Raw genomic sequence first — 17,879 nt, 5'->3', positions numbered from 1 at the left:
GCTTGGCATGTACATTACTGAACTGCTCGCTGTGGGTCCCAGGGGCTACACCAAATGGGCAGAAAGAGCCTGGGTTGGTCGCTTTGGGGGAGTTAATCGGCAAAGCTGCCCTTGTCAGGTCTTAAACAGAAAAGTGACACCTACCTCTGTGACCCCCAGTTCTTGCCTAAGGAGGAACTGTACATGCCTCCGCTGGTGATCAAGGTCATCGACCACCGGCAGTTTGGGCGCAAGCCCGTTGTGGGCCAGTGCACCATTGACCGCCTGGACCGCTTTCGCTGCGACCCTTATGCAGGAAAGGAGGACATCGTGCCACAGCTTAAAGGTAAATGCAAGTCTCTAAACAGCATCTTGGGACTTTTCGTGTTGAGTTGATTTAATCTTTACAAACTCTCAAAGTAACTACTCATTGTCCAGATTTTGCAGAGGAGGAAACACTTCGATTTACAGCACGCTGTGTAACTTTCCCAAGGTAATATAGTTAGTAAGTGGCAGAGCTACCCTTGAATCCTGGCCTTGTTTGAGGGGACCCAATGCTCAAGCTATTACTTTCTGAATTGTCCTGCTCCTGGATGAACATGCTTTTTTGTATCATCCAGCAGAGAAGGCAAGACAATGAGTGATTGCAGTTTGCTGTGATAAGTTTTTTTAAAAATAAATTTATTTATTTTTGGCTGCGTTGGGCCTTCATTGCTGCGCGCGGGCTTTCTGTAGTTGCAGCGAGTGGGGGCTGCTCTTCGTTGCGGTGCGCGGGCTTCTCATTGCAGTGGCTTCTCTTGTTGCAGAACACGGGCTCTAGGCATGTGCAGGCTTCAGTAGTTGTGGCACGCAGGCTCAGTAGTTGTGGCTTGCGGGCTCTAGAGTACAGGCTCAGTAGTTGTGCACACGGGCTTAGTTGCTCTGCGGCATGTGGGATCTTCCCGGACCAGGGATCGAACTCGTGTCCCCTGCATTGGCAGGCTGATCCTTAACCACTGCGCCACCAGGGAAGTCCTGTGATAAATATTTTGATGGGGAAATACAGCGGCCCCTCCGTAAGCACTGAAGGAGTGGGGGCTTTTTATTTTAAATTGCTTTCCATCTATTGTCCTGCCTCATTAATGCATCACAACATTGTTGTGATATAATTTGAAAAATATGATTTCATTGTTATCTATCGAAGAAAAAATGACACCTGCTTGAGTTTAAATTGCTGGCCTTGGGTCACATAATTAATAAGTGATAGAGCAGAGTATAATACTTACTTTTGGGTTCTATACTAAATAATAACTAATGAATAGCATTTTGCTCTTGTTTATTCAAGAATTACTTGTTTTTTAATTTACCATGTGGCAGAGACTGTTAGGGGCTGGGGACTGGGTCCCATCCGTGAACAAGATCCCAGAGCCCCTAGGCTCGTAAGATTGAGCCCAGTGGAGAATTGACACCCATTCATCTGATCGTTAGTAGCCTCCAAACTGAAACAGATGTCTTCTATTTGAGAGCTGTTCTGCTAACCGGTTCTATTTAATCTTCCATACGGTTTGGTATTGATTTTACAGAGCCTCTGAAGCTCATCTGCTATGTGGGTCTGAGCATCCTGTATCCCTGATTCAGAGAAGAGAGAAAAAAATTCACAGTCACACTTGAGCAAAACCCTACATGTGTTTATCCATACATTTCCCATGGAAAGCATTTTTGTGCTGAGTTGATGGTGCCTAAAACAGCAACATTTTTATAACATCAAGGATTAATGTAACTGCAGGCATTCTTTTATCTGGGGTTACTTAATGGAGAGAAACTGTTTTCCTAGCGTTTTTCCTATTGCTTTCATGAGAGAAAGTTCTTTGACACAAATATGTGAAATCATGAGGAAGGTACAAATGCTGCAGATTTTCTCTGGCCCCAGAATCGCTTGTGTAGACCTACTCGTGTCTATGGGTCAGGGTTAGGCAGAGGTCTCCTGGTTCATGATTCTTTGTAGTTAGTGTGAAGTGAGGTCAAGGCTTCAGAAAGCCCCTGAAGAGGAAACTCCTTAAGGTGTATGGGGAGCACAGTGTTCCCAAGGCCAGAACCTGTTATTTTAGATCAATCTGATAGTTTCTTAAAACCCAACTGAGGTAAGAGTTGAGGAATGGACTTGGTTGGCCTAATGTTGGAAGCGCACAGAATAACTTTCCTCCTGTCCCCGAGGCTTTGTGTACGTGAGGATTGTAAAGTGGAGAAATGATAATATAGGAAGGAACTTGCATGCAGTTGTGTTCCAGCATGCCTTCCCACCTGGCTGTCCTGTTCTGTGTTGCTGCAGTTGTTGGGAGTTGGAGGGGAGCTATCTTGGAAGCCTAGAGACTTCTGATAGATCTGGGGGTGCCACCTAGCAACAGCATAGCAACTGGCGTATCATAGATGCTCAATAAATGTCAGTCTCCTCTGCTTCCCCGGTGTTCCGCTGATCATTTCTCTGACATTTACTAAGGGCCTACTTTGCTCTGGGCTCTGGTATGATGGTTGAAACACAAGCTTTGGGGTCAGACAGACCTAGATTACTTACTTTCACTTGTGATTGTTTAACTGGAAGCAAGTGACTTGCTTTCTCTTAGCCTCAGTTTGTTTGTTTTTTAACCTCTATAATGGGTATAATGCCACACATATCTACAGGATTTTTGAGGGGTTAAATGAGATCATGTATGTAAACAGGTTAGCCCACTGCCTGGCACATGGTAGGCACCTAAAAAATGTGTTTTCCCTCCTTTATGTCCTATACATCAAATGCTGGGTTAAACACAAAGTTCTTTTGGCTTGGCAGAGTTTGTTCTGTCTGAGTTCTGCCCTCCTGTTGAATGTCTGGCTGCCTGATGCCTTCTTCCATAAAGGGTAGCCGTACCTCTCATCCCACCCGGCCCCAGGCTGAGGCTTCAGCACCCCCTTCAGCTGAACTGAACCTGGTGAGCCCAGGGGCTGCTCCTGAGCCCTTGCTCTAACCTCACCATCCAGAGCCACAAATATTCTGGGAATTATTTAAAGCCAGGATGTGTGCCTTTTCCCTCTGTGTACACTGTGAGAGCCACACCGAATGAGCCACTGCAACTTCAGCCCTGAAACGTGCAACTCTTCACCCTGATTTGCTTTTCTGTGTCTTAGAACAGATTCCATGAAAAGGAAGCTCCTTTGGTGTAGCTCCCTCCAGCCCCCATTGCCCGACCTCACTCCTACATCCTCTAAAGACATGTGTTGACACAATTTTTTTTCAGCATTTCCTGTGTACAGGATTGGGCTAATTGTCTAAGATAAAAGAAAAAAATGGGCCATAAAATCCCCTTTAAAATGTCTAAAACTGTATCATATTTTGGGAAAAGCAATGAATTGGGTTATTTTTCTACATTCAGACGTAGTCTTCTCCATTTAGTAAGTCTCATCCAGGAGCAAACTCTGCCTTCCACTGTGTGGCTGTTGAACTTGAACTTGGAGTAGAATGTTCACCACTATATTTTTGTAAGCATCTTAGATTATGAAATTGTCTTGCAGCCTCCTTTTTGTCTACCCCACCCTGCCGGGACGTCGTTATTGAAATAGAAGACACCAAACCATTACTGGCATCAAAGGTAGGCTTCAGAACTGATCATTGGATGATGTCAGTTTTATCTTCCAGGCATCTAAGCATTAGGTGAATTCAGTCAAACAACCATTCAGTGCAACTAAAATAAAATAACAAACCAGCTTATCACGGTAAAAAAACCTGAATCTTACACTGTGTGGACTCATGTCCTCTACCCTCAGTCACCCAGGATACTTAAAATATACTCAGACCTGTGCTCCACTCTCCACGAGGGAGAGGGATCTAGACAACTGTAAATTTAAAAATCTCCCCAAGTGATTCTAATGTGCAGGCAGGTCTGAGGACCTTTAGTGTGGACAGTCTGAATGATGTCATTTGCAAGAAAGAAATTTCAGGAGCAAATACACAGCACCACAACGTTCAGAAGACAGATACATGTAGCACACTAGCTTTTCCCCCCACATGAAACAGAAGTGTCAAGGGTTTTTAATGACCCTATTTGTCAGTGTATGGGATATCCCCAACTTTTATATTCACTGTGGTTTTCCAAATCAAGAAATTGGTGGAAATGCTCATTCAGGACCCTATGTTAAAACCATTCTGGCCAGCTCGACAAGAAGGAGAGGGAAAAAAAAAGTTCCCAGCCCAGAAAAAAGAAAACATCAGCTATCTCCCCGTTTCTGTTGGCATTCACGATGGACTTTCACAGCATGTTTTAATGTGCAAACTGGCCGAAAAGTGCACATGATTGCACTTTAATGTGTTATGTCCATAAACAGTGCCTTTAAAGAATCCACTTTCTTCCCACTGCATTAAACTCACTAACAGTTGGACCATACTAAATGTGGGCTCTGCAGCCAGCACTGCATAGCAGTGTGTTTGATTCTATTCCCTGAGAATCCTCCACAGTCAGAAATGACAATAGCAAATATGCAAAACCACTGTGTTCACTTTATAAACAACGCCAAATAGTCCCAATAAAACAGTAGTAGCCTAGGATGAAGCTAAGTGTAATATACTTAAGATCTTTTACGTACATTTTCACAACAACTCTGGAAAAAGCCAGTTTAAGATCCTGCTCTGTAATCAGCCTCCAGCTTTCCTGCCTCCCGTTGTGAATCAGCTCTTCTTTGGGCTTTCTGTATACTCAGTAGCCCCAGGTATGGAGGCTCAAGAAGAAGAATAAAGCCAGTCCATGCCCCAATCTCATTCATTTCTTAACAGTAGTTAACAGATGAGGCTACTGTAGCAACACGTTGTGAAAGTTGAGTTTACATCATATTTTAAGTTGCAGCTTAGCAGGGCTGAGGAAGGTAGTATCGGTCATTCTCATGTACTATAAATAACTTTCACTCAGCTGCTCTCCTAACAGCTACTGGAGGTGTACTGTGTTGATAAGAAAGGCTATTTGGAATTGCCTCTAAAAATCTGATACCACCTATTCATTGGGGAATATAGCACTCATCTGTGCAAAGTCAAATGAGCAAAGTTGAGCTGTGGAAGAGCCAATGACAAGCTTGCTGATGTCCCAGATTACACATACATGTAATACACGTGCATGCATGTAATACATGTGCACGCATGTAACATATATGCATGCAGGTGATATGCATGTGTTACGTGTACGTGCGATGTGTGTGTAATGAATACCTATTACCACTAACTCAAGTCAAGCCTTCTATTGGTAAATTGAGGGAATGGGTCAACACCGTGCTGTTGATGGGAGCTGTAGAATATGGCTCCAGGTGACAGTTTTGGGCTCACAGAAACTCACACCACTACCCTGTGGTGACCCTGGGAGCTCTTAACAGATGGGCTCAGCACCGCCACAAGTAAAGCAGGAAATAAGCACTGGGGACAAATTGCTAAGTGCCAGCCAGATAACACAGACGTTCCTACGTGGCCATTTCAACAATTACCTTCCAATTCCAGTGCTTAAGCAGTATGTCAACAGCACTCAGCAAAATGGCTTCTCCAACGACAGTGCATGTATGTATGATAAGAAAATGCATGATGCTGCCTGGGGCTGCGGGGACCTCGGTCTAAAGACTTGAACTCTCCTTTCACATTCTTTCTAGATTTTGGAGTGAAAGATGATCTTTAAACAAATGTGATTATTTTAAGCTTCAGGGGAGAATCTTCTGTGCCATTTGGATATAATGAAGCAAGTTACTCTAGCTGCTTCAGCTACTTTGCCACGTGAACTAATGAGCAAGCGGACATGAATAAATTCTCCCATATTAATCCTAGATCTTAACATCAGCCATCTGTTCTGAATAACGCTTTTTAAATCATGAACTATTCATTTCTTTGAAATGATTTCCAATAGCTGAGAGTAGATGTGAATAAACAGACTCTAAAACTATGAATTCAGGAACGATTCAGAATGTGAAAACACTTTTGGCATAAAGTCCCTCTCTCCAAAATCTCAATTCAGCTGTGATGATTTAACTTTTAATCTCGCTTTGACATGAATCTAATAGAAAGAATTGTTATATCTATCTGTCTCTCTGCCTCTCTTGGCATTTCCGTGTGCTGAACAAAAGTCCATGTGGAAAATGCCGAGGGGCACTTGCAGAAGAAGCCCCGTGGCCGCCCAGCACTCCCTGCAGGAAGTGCCTGTAGTGACGAGTCGCTGTCCCCTCACAGTGGAAATGAACTTGAAGTTAGGAGGTAGCAATTCTTCAAACTGCCCCTGAGGGTGAGCTTGGCTTATGTTCCAGCAGGTACCAAGAGAAAAGTCAAGCCCCAGCATCTTAGCTGTCCATTCTCTCATCTCCTGGTGGATTCTCCACGCAGAAACGCAAATGGGAGGATTTGGCCAATGAGAGACTTGACATCCATTGATGGGTGGATATGTATTTGGTGCTTTATCGTCGGCATGGGGAAAAATCAAGAAAAGATACTTACATGATGGTGCTGCAGTCATGTTGGACATAAACATCTTGGGACAGGAGTTTTTGAAGGAATGAGAATTAGGCCAAGTTGGGGATATACTTTAGAAGCTAAATGGAGTAAGAGGTTTGGGGCAGGAAGATGAGTAACTGTATTCATCCCCACCTCCACCCCACCTTCTCTGTGATCACTATGCTGGTGGACAGATTGTCCAACTCTATTAAGACATGGGACATGGGTGGCTACCTCCAAGCCTTTTGTTTTAATACTGTTTGTAACTCTTTTGCACATTTCAGAGAAGAAGCCAATAAGGTGTGTTCAATTATGAGATCATCTTGAATAAATAATCCATCAAAATGTTGATAACATAAGGCATGGATGAACAGTAACATCTCCTTTTCTCTTTCTCATTGAATCGAATGCTCATGGGGTCTCCATCTCTGTGTGACCTGTACGTGGTTCGTCCTCTTCCTGCCCATATGTATGTGATGGGCAGCTAACAGAAAAGGTAACTATTATATACATTTTGCTAGACTTAAGATTCATGTATTTTCTGCCTGTAGCTGATACATAAATACATAAATAAATAATTTTTTAAATCCAGGGTTGGGTTACTGATCCCATAAAGGGGAAATAACTGTAGGTGTGTGTATAAACATATATATACCGTATACAAATAAGAAATAACTGTAGGTGTATGTATAAACATATATATATACAAATATACAAATAAGAAATAGCTTTTCTTGAGTGTTCCTTCTTCCTTCCCCCCAGATGGAAGAAGAGGCTGTGTTGCTGGTGACACACTCTTTTGGGCAAGCTCACTCTTCCTAGGTAGATTAAGCCACGGGTGGGTCTGATGGGATCTATTCTTGTTATAAATCTGAGTGGAATTTATAGTAGCCTTCGATAAACTACAGCCTTCTACAGTTTGAGAATGTTGCACGAGGGATTCTAAATGCTGTCCCTTCTGCCCAATCAAAGAACCACCGGATTCTGAACTCTGGCTGCACGTTACCTGGGGAACTTTTGAAAGCATCCTGTATGCCAGGTCTCACCCCAGGCTGATTGAATTAGAATCTCCAAGAATAGGTTGGGAGCCACTGGTCTAAACAAACCATGATGCCTCCCTGCTCTTGCTTCACGTTTTATAATTTTCAAAGCTCCTTCTCCTAATGATGTTATTTGATGTCCAAAACAACTCTATGAGAGACTTCCCTGGTGGTCCACTGGTAAGACTCTGTGCTCCCAGTGCAGGGGGCATGGGTTCAATCCCTGGTCGGGGATCTTGGGGAGCTAAGATCATCCCACGTGCCACACAGCGTGGTCAAAGAACAAAACAAAACAATCCTGTGAGATGGACGGGGACAGGTAGTGTTATTATCCTATTCGGTGGATGAAGAAAATGATGCTCAGAGATGTTAAACAACGTACCTGATGTGGTATGGCTTGTAACGTAAGGGTATGGCTTCTAACGTAAAGGATGGAACTTGAATTAGAACCAGTGTTACCCACTCTTAGCTTAGTGAGCTCTGTTTTGCAACGCATTGCTGGCTAAAAGGGCTAAGGAAATGAAACAGTGGAAAACACATACTGGAGGATGAAATAGTAAACACATACTGAAGGTTTTCTTTTAATTTATCTGCATATGTAAATATCAAGTCAACAGGATAAGGGAGTAAAAACAGACAAATGAATAGATGGTATCCATAGAATGTAAGAAAGTCATCTAGTGTAGCTGTGGCCATTAAAGCCACATTTCATTGGCCAAGGATCATCATTTCACCTCCAGCTTCTGGGTGGAAGAATCCTGAATGCTTTGGTGCATGTAAACAAGAGTCATATAATCTCGCCTCTTTTAGGTTCAGAAGTACCTGTTTCTCTTGTCTATTACCTATGAGTTTTCTTGCAATGATTGGAAATCCAGGGCATCGCTAAAGATTTTTCTATTTTCATGTGTCTTTCTTTAGGAGGAAGAAATTATTGACTGGTGGAGTAAATATTATGCTTCCACAGGGGAACATGAAAAATGTGGACAATATATTCAGAAAGGCTATCCCAAACTCCAGGTACCTGGGCCTATGCTACTGTGGGTGGGGGATTGACATGCGTTAAAACTGGCCACAGGCAGAGCTGAGTGAAAGACTGAAAGGTCCAATGGTGGGTGCTGAGGCTGAGGGGCCAGGAGGACCTCTGGCCTCCTGGGGAGCCCCCGGTGATGGATTTTGCCTTTGCCAAGATTCCCAGGGCTTGAGGACAGCTGTTGATTTATGGTTATGTGACTGCCACTTTAGGGCTTGGGGACATCTGGCCGAGGGTTGGGAATGGGTTGGCACTGCACTAATTAGGCCAACAATTGTCCAGTTTGACCAAGGGAGACCTTCAAAGTCATGGTGCTCTTGCAAAAAAGCATGAAATATCAACATGCTTTATTCTGTCCTCTAAACGAGCATCAGTTTCACTAGCTGAGAGGTTGATTCTTTTACATGCATGCAGTGTACAGTCACAACTGTGTGTCCAGGAGGAAGACAAGCTATTGGACTAGGCCAGTCTAGCTGTGGACGATCTTCCTGTTAATGGTTTGGGTTTTCCAGTTCTTTATTCATTTTTTCAGAATGTGGAAACATCTACTTTCTTTCATGTGATTGTCATAACATCTCAGTGCAGCTTGAGAAACACCAGTTTGTAAAGAATTGCTTATTTAGAGAAATAAACTAGGCTGGCAGATCAGCCCCGCTGTCCATCCTCCATCCCTCCCTCTTTCCTTCCGTTTTTCCTCCTTCTCCTCTTCTAGCTTTTTATCGAGGTATAATTTACGTACAGTAAAGTAATCCGTTCAGTGAGTTGTGATAATTGTATATACACCTACATAAACCACTACCAAAACAAGGCAAGGAACATTTCCATCACCCCAGAAAACTCCTCTGTACCCCTTGCCCTTCAATTTCTCACAACCTTCCAACCCTCTTAGAGACAACTGATCTGATTTCATCATCGTAGATCGGTTTTGCCTTTTTTTATACTTCAAATGAGTGGACTCATACACTACGTATTTGTGTGTGTGTGGCTTCTTTAGCCCAACACAGTAGTTTTGAGAGCCGTCATATTGTCTTGTGCATCAGTAGTTTGCCCCTTTTAATTGCTGAGTCATATTCCATTGTATGGATATACCACAACTTGTTTATCCATTCTCCCGATGATGAAGCTGCTATGGACATTCTAATACCATGTGGACATGTTTTCATGTCTCTCGGATGAATACCTAGGAATAAAACTTCTGCATCATAGAGTAGCTGGATGTTTGACTTCATAAGAAATTGCCAGACACTTTTCCAAAGTGGTCGTATCATCCTGCACTGCAGCCAGCAACGTGAGAGTTCTGGGGCTCCGTCCACATCTCGTGCCCATTTGGTATCGTCAGTCTTTTTGATTTTAGATTCCACCTGTATTTTAATGAGAAATTAAGAATCTGTTGATGGTTTGCAGATATATGACTGTGAACTGGAGGATGTAATGGAATTCGAGGGCCTGACAGACTTCTCAGATACTTTCAAGCTGTATCGAGGCAAATCAGATGAGAATGAAGATCCTTCTGTGGTAGGAGAGTTTAAGGTGAGTAAAATGTGTGTGTGTCCTGTTTAAAATCCATCTTTATTTTCTTTATAGACCTAGGATAAAGGACAACCAATCTCTGGGTCAGGGACATATCCTCTGACATCTGAAGGATGCTAGAAAATGCTAACAAGGACGAGGACAGTGGGGTTGGGGGCAGAACACTCAAAGCCATTCTCCGTTATCTTTCTCCCTGCTGATGCCAACCAGCCTTGAATCCTGTAGAGTCAGCCTCTCTAAGCTCTAGTACGCGCGCGCGCACGCGCACACGCACACGCACACACACACACACACACACCGCCCCCTCCCAGGCTTTCAGCAGGACCAGTGCAGCACTTTCCCAATCCATTGTCCTTGCCACCCTTCTCATCCACACTCTAGTCCATCTTCCACGCAACCAAATCTGATCGTGTTTCTCGACCGCTTAAAGACATTGCTTGAGTTTCCACCGGGTCAAGTCTCAACTTCTTCCAAGGGTTGGGCTGGCCTTTCACAAGCTTCTTGTCTCGCCTGCCACTGCATCCTCTCCAAGCCCCCAAACACACCCTGTCCTCTCACAACTTGGAGCTTTGGGACAACTTCTTCTTCATTCCCTGGATGCCCTTCCTTCCCTCTCTGTGGTCTGACAAACTCCTACTCATTCTTTTAAGCGCCAGCTCCGATGTCACATTCTTTGTGAAGTGTTCCCTGGTTGCTCCTGGCAGGGTGACTCACTCCTACCCCAGGCTCCCTGGGTCCCTGCTGCTACTAAAGTACCATTCACACTGTAAGTGTCTGCTTTCACAACTGCCCCTCCCTCCAACCACAGTTGGCAAATCCGTGGCAGATGTGCTGTTACTTTCTAATCCTTTCGAATAGCAGACATTGCTCATCTATCAGACCCTTTTACCCTACACGTGGTTTCAAAATCCTTCTCATTATAGCTTTCCACCAAGCCATCAAAGATAGCATGAGAGTCAAACCTACTTAGCACCCCTGTGCCAGACTGGATTCCTAGAGTTCGTTTTTTGGCCTCCAGTACCTGGCACATGGTAGGTGCTTACATCATGCTGCTTTACTGAGTGAAAGTAGCTGGAACTAAGACCCACGTGTTCCGAATCCAACTTGAGTGCTTTCTCTTGTACGTAAGCTGGTTTCAAGAGAAAATGTAAGGCCTCTCAAGCTGGCCTGATGGCTCACTCATTCAGAAACTGCTTACTGTGTCCCTGTTTCATGCCCAGCCCGGTGTTAGGTCCTGGAGATAGAGTGATAAACAAGAAATAGTTCCCTCCCTCAGGAAGCTCCCAGTCTAGGGAAGAATATAGACAATAAATAGACAGTGACGACGCAGAGGTCAGTGCTGCAATAGGGGTGAGTGCGGGGTTAGAAGAGAGTGTTAGGAAACCTATCCAACCCGGGGGCAATCAGGGAGGTTTTCCTGGAAGAAGTGACACTTTTCAGCTGAGACCTGAGGGATGAATGGGAGTTTGCCTGGGAGTGGATGGAAGGGGGTTTATAGGGGTGATGCAGAAAAAAAGGGAAATCACCCTTTATACTTTATTGGGTTTAAAAAATAATCATTTTTATTCCTATCTTCAAAAAGTGTGCAGAATTTCACTTCTTATAACCTCCTTTGCCATCATACTGGTCCAGGCCACCTCCATGTCTTGCCTAGGTTTTTGCCGGGCCTCCCTACCTCTGCCCTGCCCTTTCTTCTCCCCTGTGATCTATTATGTAATTACTTTATCATTACTCACTTTCCCCACTGGAAACATGCAAAGCACACCATAGCTATTTCTTTCACAAAAGGCAGCCCTTCATCCCCCAATCCCACAGCCCCTGTGGCTGCCCCCAGTGTCCTGGGGGAAAGGACACTGCCCCAAGCCCTCTGCCCTGATCGCCCAAGGTCCTGCGAGTACATCTGTGTGTCTCTCTCCTAGGGTTCCTTCAGAATCTACCCACTGTCGGATGACCCCAGCGTGCCGGCCCCTCCCCGGCAGTTTCGGGAACTACCTGACAGTGTCCCACAGGAATGCACGGTTAGGATTTACATTGTTCGAGGCTTAGAGCTCCAGCCCCAGGACAACAATGGCCTGGTAAGAGTTTGGGCGTGGAGCCTTCTCCTATAGCAACATAATTACAGTCATCCGCCACAGTAATTGTCATGTTCTTTCTTTCTGGGCTCTGTTATCTTACGAGGGGAAAGATACTCTATCAAAACAATCTGTTCAGGAGGATTGTCCCCGTGGGGATTTATCTCAGAGCTTGAAGGGGCTTTGGAGCCTCTGGTTCACCCTTCTCATTTTACAGACGTGACCTCGGAGGAGAATTGCTTTGTCACTGCTCCCCGCCACTGCCTCTCCTCCAAAGGTGCGCTGGCTGCGTGGCGCCAAGAGGAAGCATTGCCCAGACCCGGTCTGAGGCTACCCCTTCTCATCAGGGTGGGAGCGGGTGTGGAGTCTGTCCCAGAAACTGCCTTGAACTGGCACCCCGTGGTGACATAACCTGCTGTCTGTTTTGTCCCCACAGTGTGACCCTTATATAAAAATAACGCTGGGCAAAAAAGTAATGGAAGACCGAGACCACTACATCCCCAACACTCTCAACCCGGTGTTCGGCAGGTAACGGGCATTTCCTAATGCTTTTCTGTGGTTCTTTTCTTCTTGGCCTCTGTGCTAAGGATGCAATGGGTGCTAGGCTCTGCTCTAGGCTCGGAAGCTGTGAAACTATGTCTGTGAACTATTCAAATATCCAAGTCGGTGGGGCAGGTAATAAATACGTAAATGCACAAATACAAGAAATTTGTGGAAGTGAAAAGTACCATGAAGGAAACTAAACCAAGTCTGAGAGATCTGCTGTGAGACCTGGAGGGGCGGGGGGCGGGTAATGAGGCCCAGGAGTCCGGAGGGTTTGTGGCTTCTAGACAAGAAGGATAGGCAGTGACTTACATGTAGTGAAAGGTGGTTCTCACTCCCCGATCCTGCTGAGCTCTCTTTTCTGGGATGCTTTGACTCCACCACTTTGAGGCAGTATATGTGTTATTGACTCTGTTACCAAAACTGAGAAGGCAGCAGAAAGTGATGGGGTCAGATGTCCTGCTCCCTGTCTTCCGTTCCCGAAGATTTTATTTATTGCTGTGTTGGGTCTTCGTTGCTATGCGTGGCTTTCTCTAGTTGCGGCGAGTGGGGGCTACTCTTCCTTGTGGTGGGTGGGCTTCTCATTGCAGTGGCTTCTCATTGCGAAGCACAGGCTCTAGGCACGCAGGCTTCAGTAGTTGTGGCTCATGGGCTCTAGAGTGCAGGCTCCATAGTTGCGGTGCGTGCGCTTCAGTAGTTGTGGCTTGTGGGCTCAGTAGTTGTGGCTCGCGGGCTCTAGGGCGCAGGCTCAGTAGTTGTGGCGCACGGGCTTAGTTGCTCCATGGCATGTGGGATCTTCCTGGACCAAGGCTCGAACCCGTGTCCCCTGCATTGGCAGGCGGATTCTTAACCACTGTGCCACCAGGGAAGTACCCCAAAGATTCCTGAAATAGCATTACCGTCTTCATCATTGCCATTTTACATCTGTTCTGGACTGTTACACTGAGCTCATCAGAACCTTCTGAAGGGTAAGGCGCCCCCAAGTGACCTCTAAGAGGACCGGCTTTTTTCAGCTATAAACTGCTTCCACATTTAATAATAGCTACTATTTGCTGAGCTCTTACTGTGGATGTGCACTATACCGAGCCCTTCATAGAAAACATCTCAAAAATCTCACAACTCTGAGGGGCTACCCTCACCTGACAACACAAGAAACGGAGGCGCGGAGGGAGTCAGCACCACCTCACTCCACTGCTGAGCGGCAGAGCCGGGACTCACGCCCAGGCCACCTGAATGCAGCGTCTGCAAGGCCACCACCATCTGATTTTCACCTCAGTGTCAAACCCGGCAGCTGACAGGGCAGGCAGAAACGGCCCCGCTTTACAGGTGACAGAAACAGGGCACCAGAGCTGTGTCCACAGAGCTGGTGCACCGGGCAGCCAAGACTTAGGTAGAAATTCCTGACCAAGCCCCAGGCTTTTCCAACACCCTTGGTAATGTTTCATATTCCGGGCCAAGCCATCACCTGTAGAAAAATGTTCTTTGCACAAAACATTTGTAAAAACAGTGCTATTTTTCCCCAGAACCCTGCTGAGAAGGAGAACACTTGTTCTTTTGACGTGTGACTGTATTTTAATTTCCGGCTCTATTATCCTGCCCATCCGCTTCTTCTCTACTCGCGTTTGTTGTTGGGTGCCCTTATGCAATCCTTCCCTCTCTTGTGTGTACATGCGTGTGCACCCGTGCACATGCACACCCTCTGTGCTGTACACCCCGGGGCTGTGTGCTAGAGCCAGGCAGTGGAAGTAATCCTCTGGCAGTGCAATATGATTGTTTTCCTTTTCTTCCCCTGATCCAGCCCTGAGGTCTAGACAGGAAAAGGCACACAGGGCAGGAAGGAGGGCTCCATGCGAGGGACACAGGGAAGCAGGGAAAGCCAGCTTTTACGGGAGAAAGGCGGCCCTGTCTGAATCGCTCATCTCGGAGCCAAGCACAAGCTTAATTAAGTGGCAGGAAAAGTCTAGCTTGGAGCCACCCCGGAAGGAAGTGATGCCGTCAGGCTCCGCACGGCCAATCGCCATCTGGTGAACGTGCAGACATCACCCCGCCCAGCAGGGTGGAGCCAGGGAGACGCGGTTCTGCAACCCCGCCCACGGCTGCGGCCCCTGGCCTCACTCTTCTCCAGGGCCACGTTCTTCTCAGCGGAGACCCTCAGGGATTCCATGAAAGGATTCGCGAAGGAGCAGCCTTTCCTACGTGCTCGGCCACTGTTCAGAAGATGTTAATTGTGTTCTGAAGAACGACGTATTCCTTCATCAGACCAAGATGCTTGGGTTAAAAAGATAACTGCAGGACTTCTCAGAACCTTCAGTTTGCCCAGAGGAACAGAAGTGGTTCTCAAACTTATTTGAGCAAAGAATTCTTTTTCTCAAGGGACACATGTTACCTGTCCCTTGGAATCCAGTAATGGAATTTGGGGGCTCGTGTGGATGTGGTGCTTCAGGTGTGGCCATGACTCCAGCACCTTCTATCCTGGGCCGCCTTCCTCCTGCAGGCCCCCACCTGGCTGCAGCAGTCTGGAGAAGTCACTGAGATGTATCTAGGAGGCACCCGAGAAGCTTCTCTCCAGAGCCCCACTGACACATACCCTTCTGCTCAAGAGATTAATACTCCTGGCTCTTTGGGCAAGAACCAGTCCACACACCAGAGTGACAGGAGGAGAAGTGGAGGCACAGTGAGAGAGGAGAGATGCAAGAGGCCTCTCACGGTTTTCTGTCCACAAAGTTTATTGAGCACCTACTATGGGACTCAGCCCTCCGTGTGCAGATACAGAACCGAACCCCACCCATCTGGAGCTTATGCTGTACAGCTATCACCATCTCAGAACTGGCACCATATTGCTCACCTACCACAGAAATTACTGTTTGATCGTTTATCGTTCTCTCAGAAGTGTTTGCATTTTAATACAGATACTATAGAAAAGCCTTCACAAATCAGTGGCAGAGCCAGAGAGCCTGGGAGGAGGGAGGGAGCCTTCTTGGCAGCCTTCTGCTTCCCCCCTCCAGACCCTCATGCTCCTGTGGGGTGAGTCCAGGGTGTTCCATGGGGTGGTGGTCTCTGTTGAGGCAGAGAAGGTAACATAGTAGGGGCACAGATATGGGGGCTATAAATCAGGGTGCTTGTGCCTCACTAATCTCCCAGCTGGGTAGAGATGACTGGGTGCCCAGATAATAGGCATATATGCTAATAATATTATAATTATTAATAATTATTATATAACTTATAATACTTTATTGTTATTACTATCATAGCTATTGGGTTTCGAGTAATGCACTCATACCAAATGCTTTCTAAACATTTCTTCCCTTGACCCTTGTAACGACATGGGATGGTAGGGAGTATTATCATCATTTTACAGATGAGAAAACTGAGCACAGAGAGGTTAAGTAGCTGGCCTAGGGTCCCGCAGCTAGTAAGCAGCAAAGCTGGGGTTCTCATTAGGCATTTAAAGCCCCGGATCTTCTCCTGAGCAAGTGTACAATCTGTTGCTCTCATTACTAACGGGCACTACTTAACCAAGCATCCCTGCCCGCCGCCACCCACCTGGTTATCCCGGCCATCATGTCCTCCTCCTGTAGCCCCGGCCCCAGCCCGGGGAGTCTTTGTGCAGAACCCTGGTTTGTGTGAGACGCCCGGGTGGGATCATGGAGATTCTAACCTTGCATTTGTTTATTCAGAATGTATGAGCTGAGCTGCTACTTACCTCAAGAAAAAGACCTGAAAATTTCTGTCTATGATTACGACACCTTTACCCGTGATGAAAAAGTAGGAGAAACGATTATTGACCTGGAAAACCGATTCCTTTCCCGGTTTGGGTCCCACTGCGGCATTCCTGAGCAGTACTGTGTGTAAGTGTTTGTTGACAGTTTGCTCCATCTAACGTTAATACCTGGGGAAGCTCTGGTGCTCCACTTCAGGGCCTGTCTTAACTGAGCCCCTGCTCGTTTGAGTCAGGTAGATACTGTTGTTGATAATAGAATCATCTTAGAGAGAATCAGGACCATAGCATTGCCCATTCACATTGGCGTCTGTGTACAACGCTGGCCCCTGGAGCAGTGCAGTGCTCTGTGGGGATGGCGCAGGTAGCAGCCCCTGGAGAACCAGTCTCCACTCTCCCATTCTTTGAGTCCCTTCCCTCCTTGATGCCCAGGACCAAGAGCTGGCAATGTTTGATGGCAGGAATTCCCTGCCCCTCCCTCCAAACTGATCAATTCTGTGATGTCCCTCTTTCCCTGAGTGCTAAACAGTGCCTTTCTGTAGTATTGAATGAGATACAGCTTGTGATTTCTAATTTATAAGTTTCCCGATTGTGATTACAGGGATCTCAGTCAAACTCATTTTTTACAGAGGAGGAAACTGAGGGGCGGGGGGGGAGTACCAATTGGCTGAGGCCAAAATGATTGTGGATTTTAGGTCTCTAAATCCTAAATAGATTTCTGGGCAAAAGCCAACGTGTAGAGCACATTCCCTGCTCCCCCGTTAACATGAGAGCACCTATATGTATGTGTGTGTATGAATCCAAGAAGAACTTGTGTGCCCTGCGGTAACTCCGGGTGTGGGATACTATTCACAGTTCTGGAGTCAACACCTGGCGAGATCAACTGAAACCAACACAGTTGCTTCAAAATGTAGCCAGATTCAAAGGCTTCCCGCCACCTGTCCTTTCTGAAGACGGAAGTAGAATCAGATATGGAGGACAAGACTACAGCCTAGATGAATTTGGTAAGCACATTGCCATGGATGGCAAGCTGGTTACAAGTTTGCGTTGGGGAGGGGGGTGGACAGAGCAGTACCCTAATACCATAGGGAATTCCGTACACATGACTGTCTAACAAAAGCCCCATTATAGTAGAGTTTTGCTGTCATGTCAGGTGTCAAAGTGGACACGTTTTCTTGTCTGTCTTATGTTTCTCTTGACCTTTTTAGGTCATAGCCATTTGAGCTTTGAACACAAAGTTCTAATAATTAACTTATTTCCATGTAATGCATAATTAGCTCAAAAGTGCTCAGATGGTAGTGGAAGAATTTCTCCTCCAATTTTATTCCATCATTCTCCCAGTCCTTCTCTGAGAAGGCTCAGGGATGCTGGGGGCTGGTTTGAAGACTCTGCTGAGTTCACATCTGGCTCACATCCGAGCCTGGGGTCTTGCTCTTTCCTCAGCGGTAATTTATAATGCAACCTGTCCTGACACGTAAACAGCTAACTGCATCATGACAGAGAC

The 17,879-nt window shown here is 46.0% G+C and overlaps 1 protein-coding gene across 6 annotated transcripts in view; it reads left to right on the top strand.

Annotated features, from left to right (window-relative positions):
• The window catches only part of MYOF (myoferlin), a 155,567-nt gene that overhangs the window by 118,118 nt on the left and 19,570 nt on the right, over positions 1-17,879 (top strand). For 5 of the 6 annotated variants that reach the window (XM_049696671.1, XM_004279410.3, XM_004279409.4 and 2 more), the window contains 9 exons: positions 160-325; positions 3,505-3,581; positions 6,927-6,938; positions 8,401-8,499; positions 9,917-10,042; positions 11,962-12,117; positions 12,551-12,642; positions 16,335-16,505; positions 17,231-17,379. In XM_049696671.1, coding sequence (XP_049552628.1) covers positions 160-325; positions 3,505-3,581; positions 6,927-6,938; positions 8,401-8,499; positions 9,917-10,042; positions 11,962-12,117; positions 12,551-12,642; positions 16,335-16,505; positions 17,231-17,379 — 1,048 coding nt within the window. The remainder of the gene's footprint in view (positions 1-159; positions 326-3,504; positions 3,582-6,926; positions 6,939-8,400; positions 8,500-9,916; positions 10,043-11,961; positions 12,118-12,550; positions 12,643-16,334; positions 16,506-17,230; positions 17,380-17,879) is intronic. The other variant, XM_049696672.1, reaches the window with a different exon arrangement.

Source organism: Orcinus orca, chromosome 14 (genome assembly GCF_937001465.1).
Source record: "Orcinus orca chromosome 14, mOrcOrc1.1, whole genome shotgun sequence".
NCBI classification, from domain to species: Eukaryota; Metazoa; Chordata; class Mammalia; order Artiodactyla; family Delphinidae; genus Orcinus; species Orcinus orca.
This window is presented reverse-complemented; position numbering and strand designations above follow the sequence as displayed.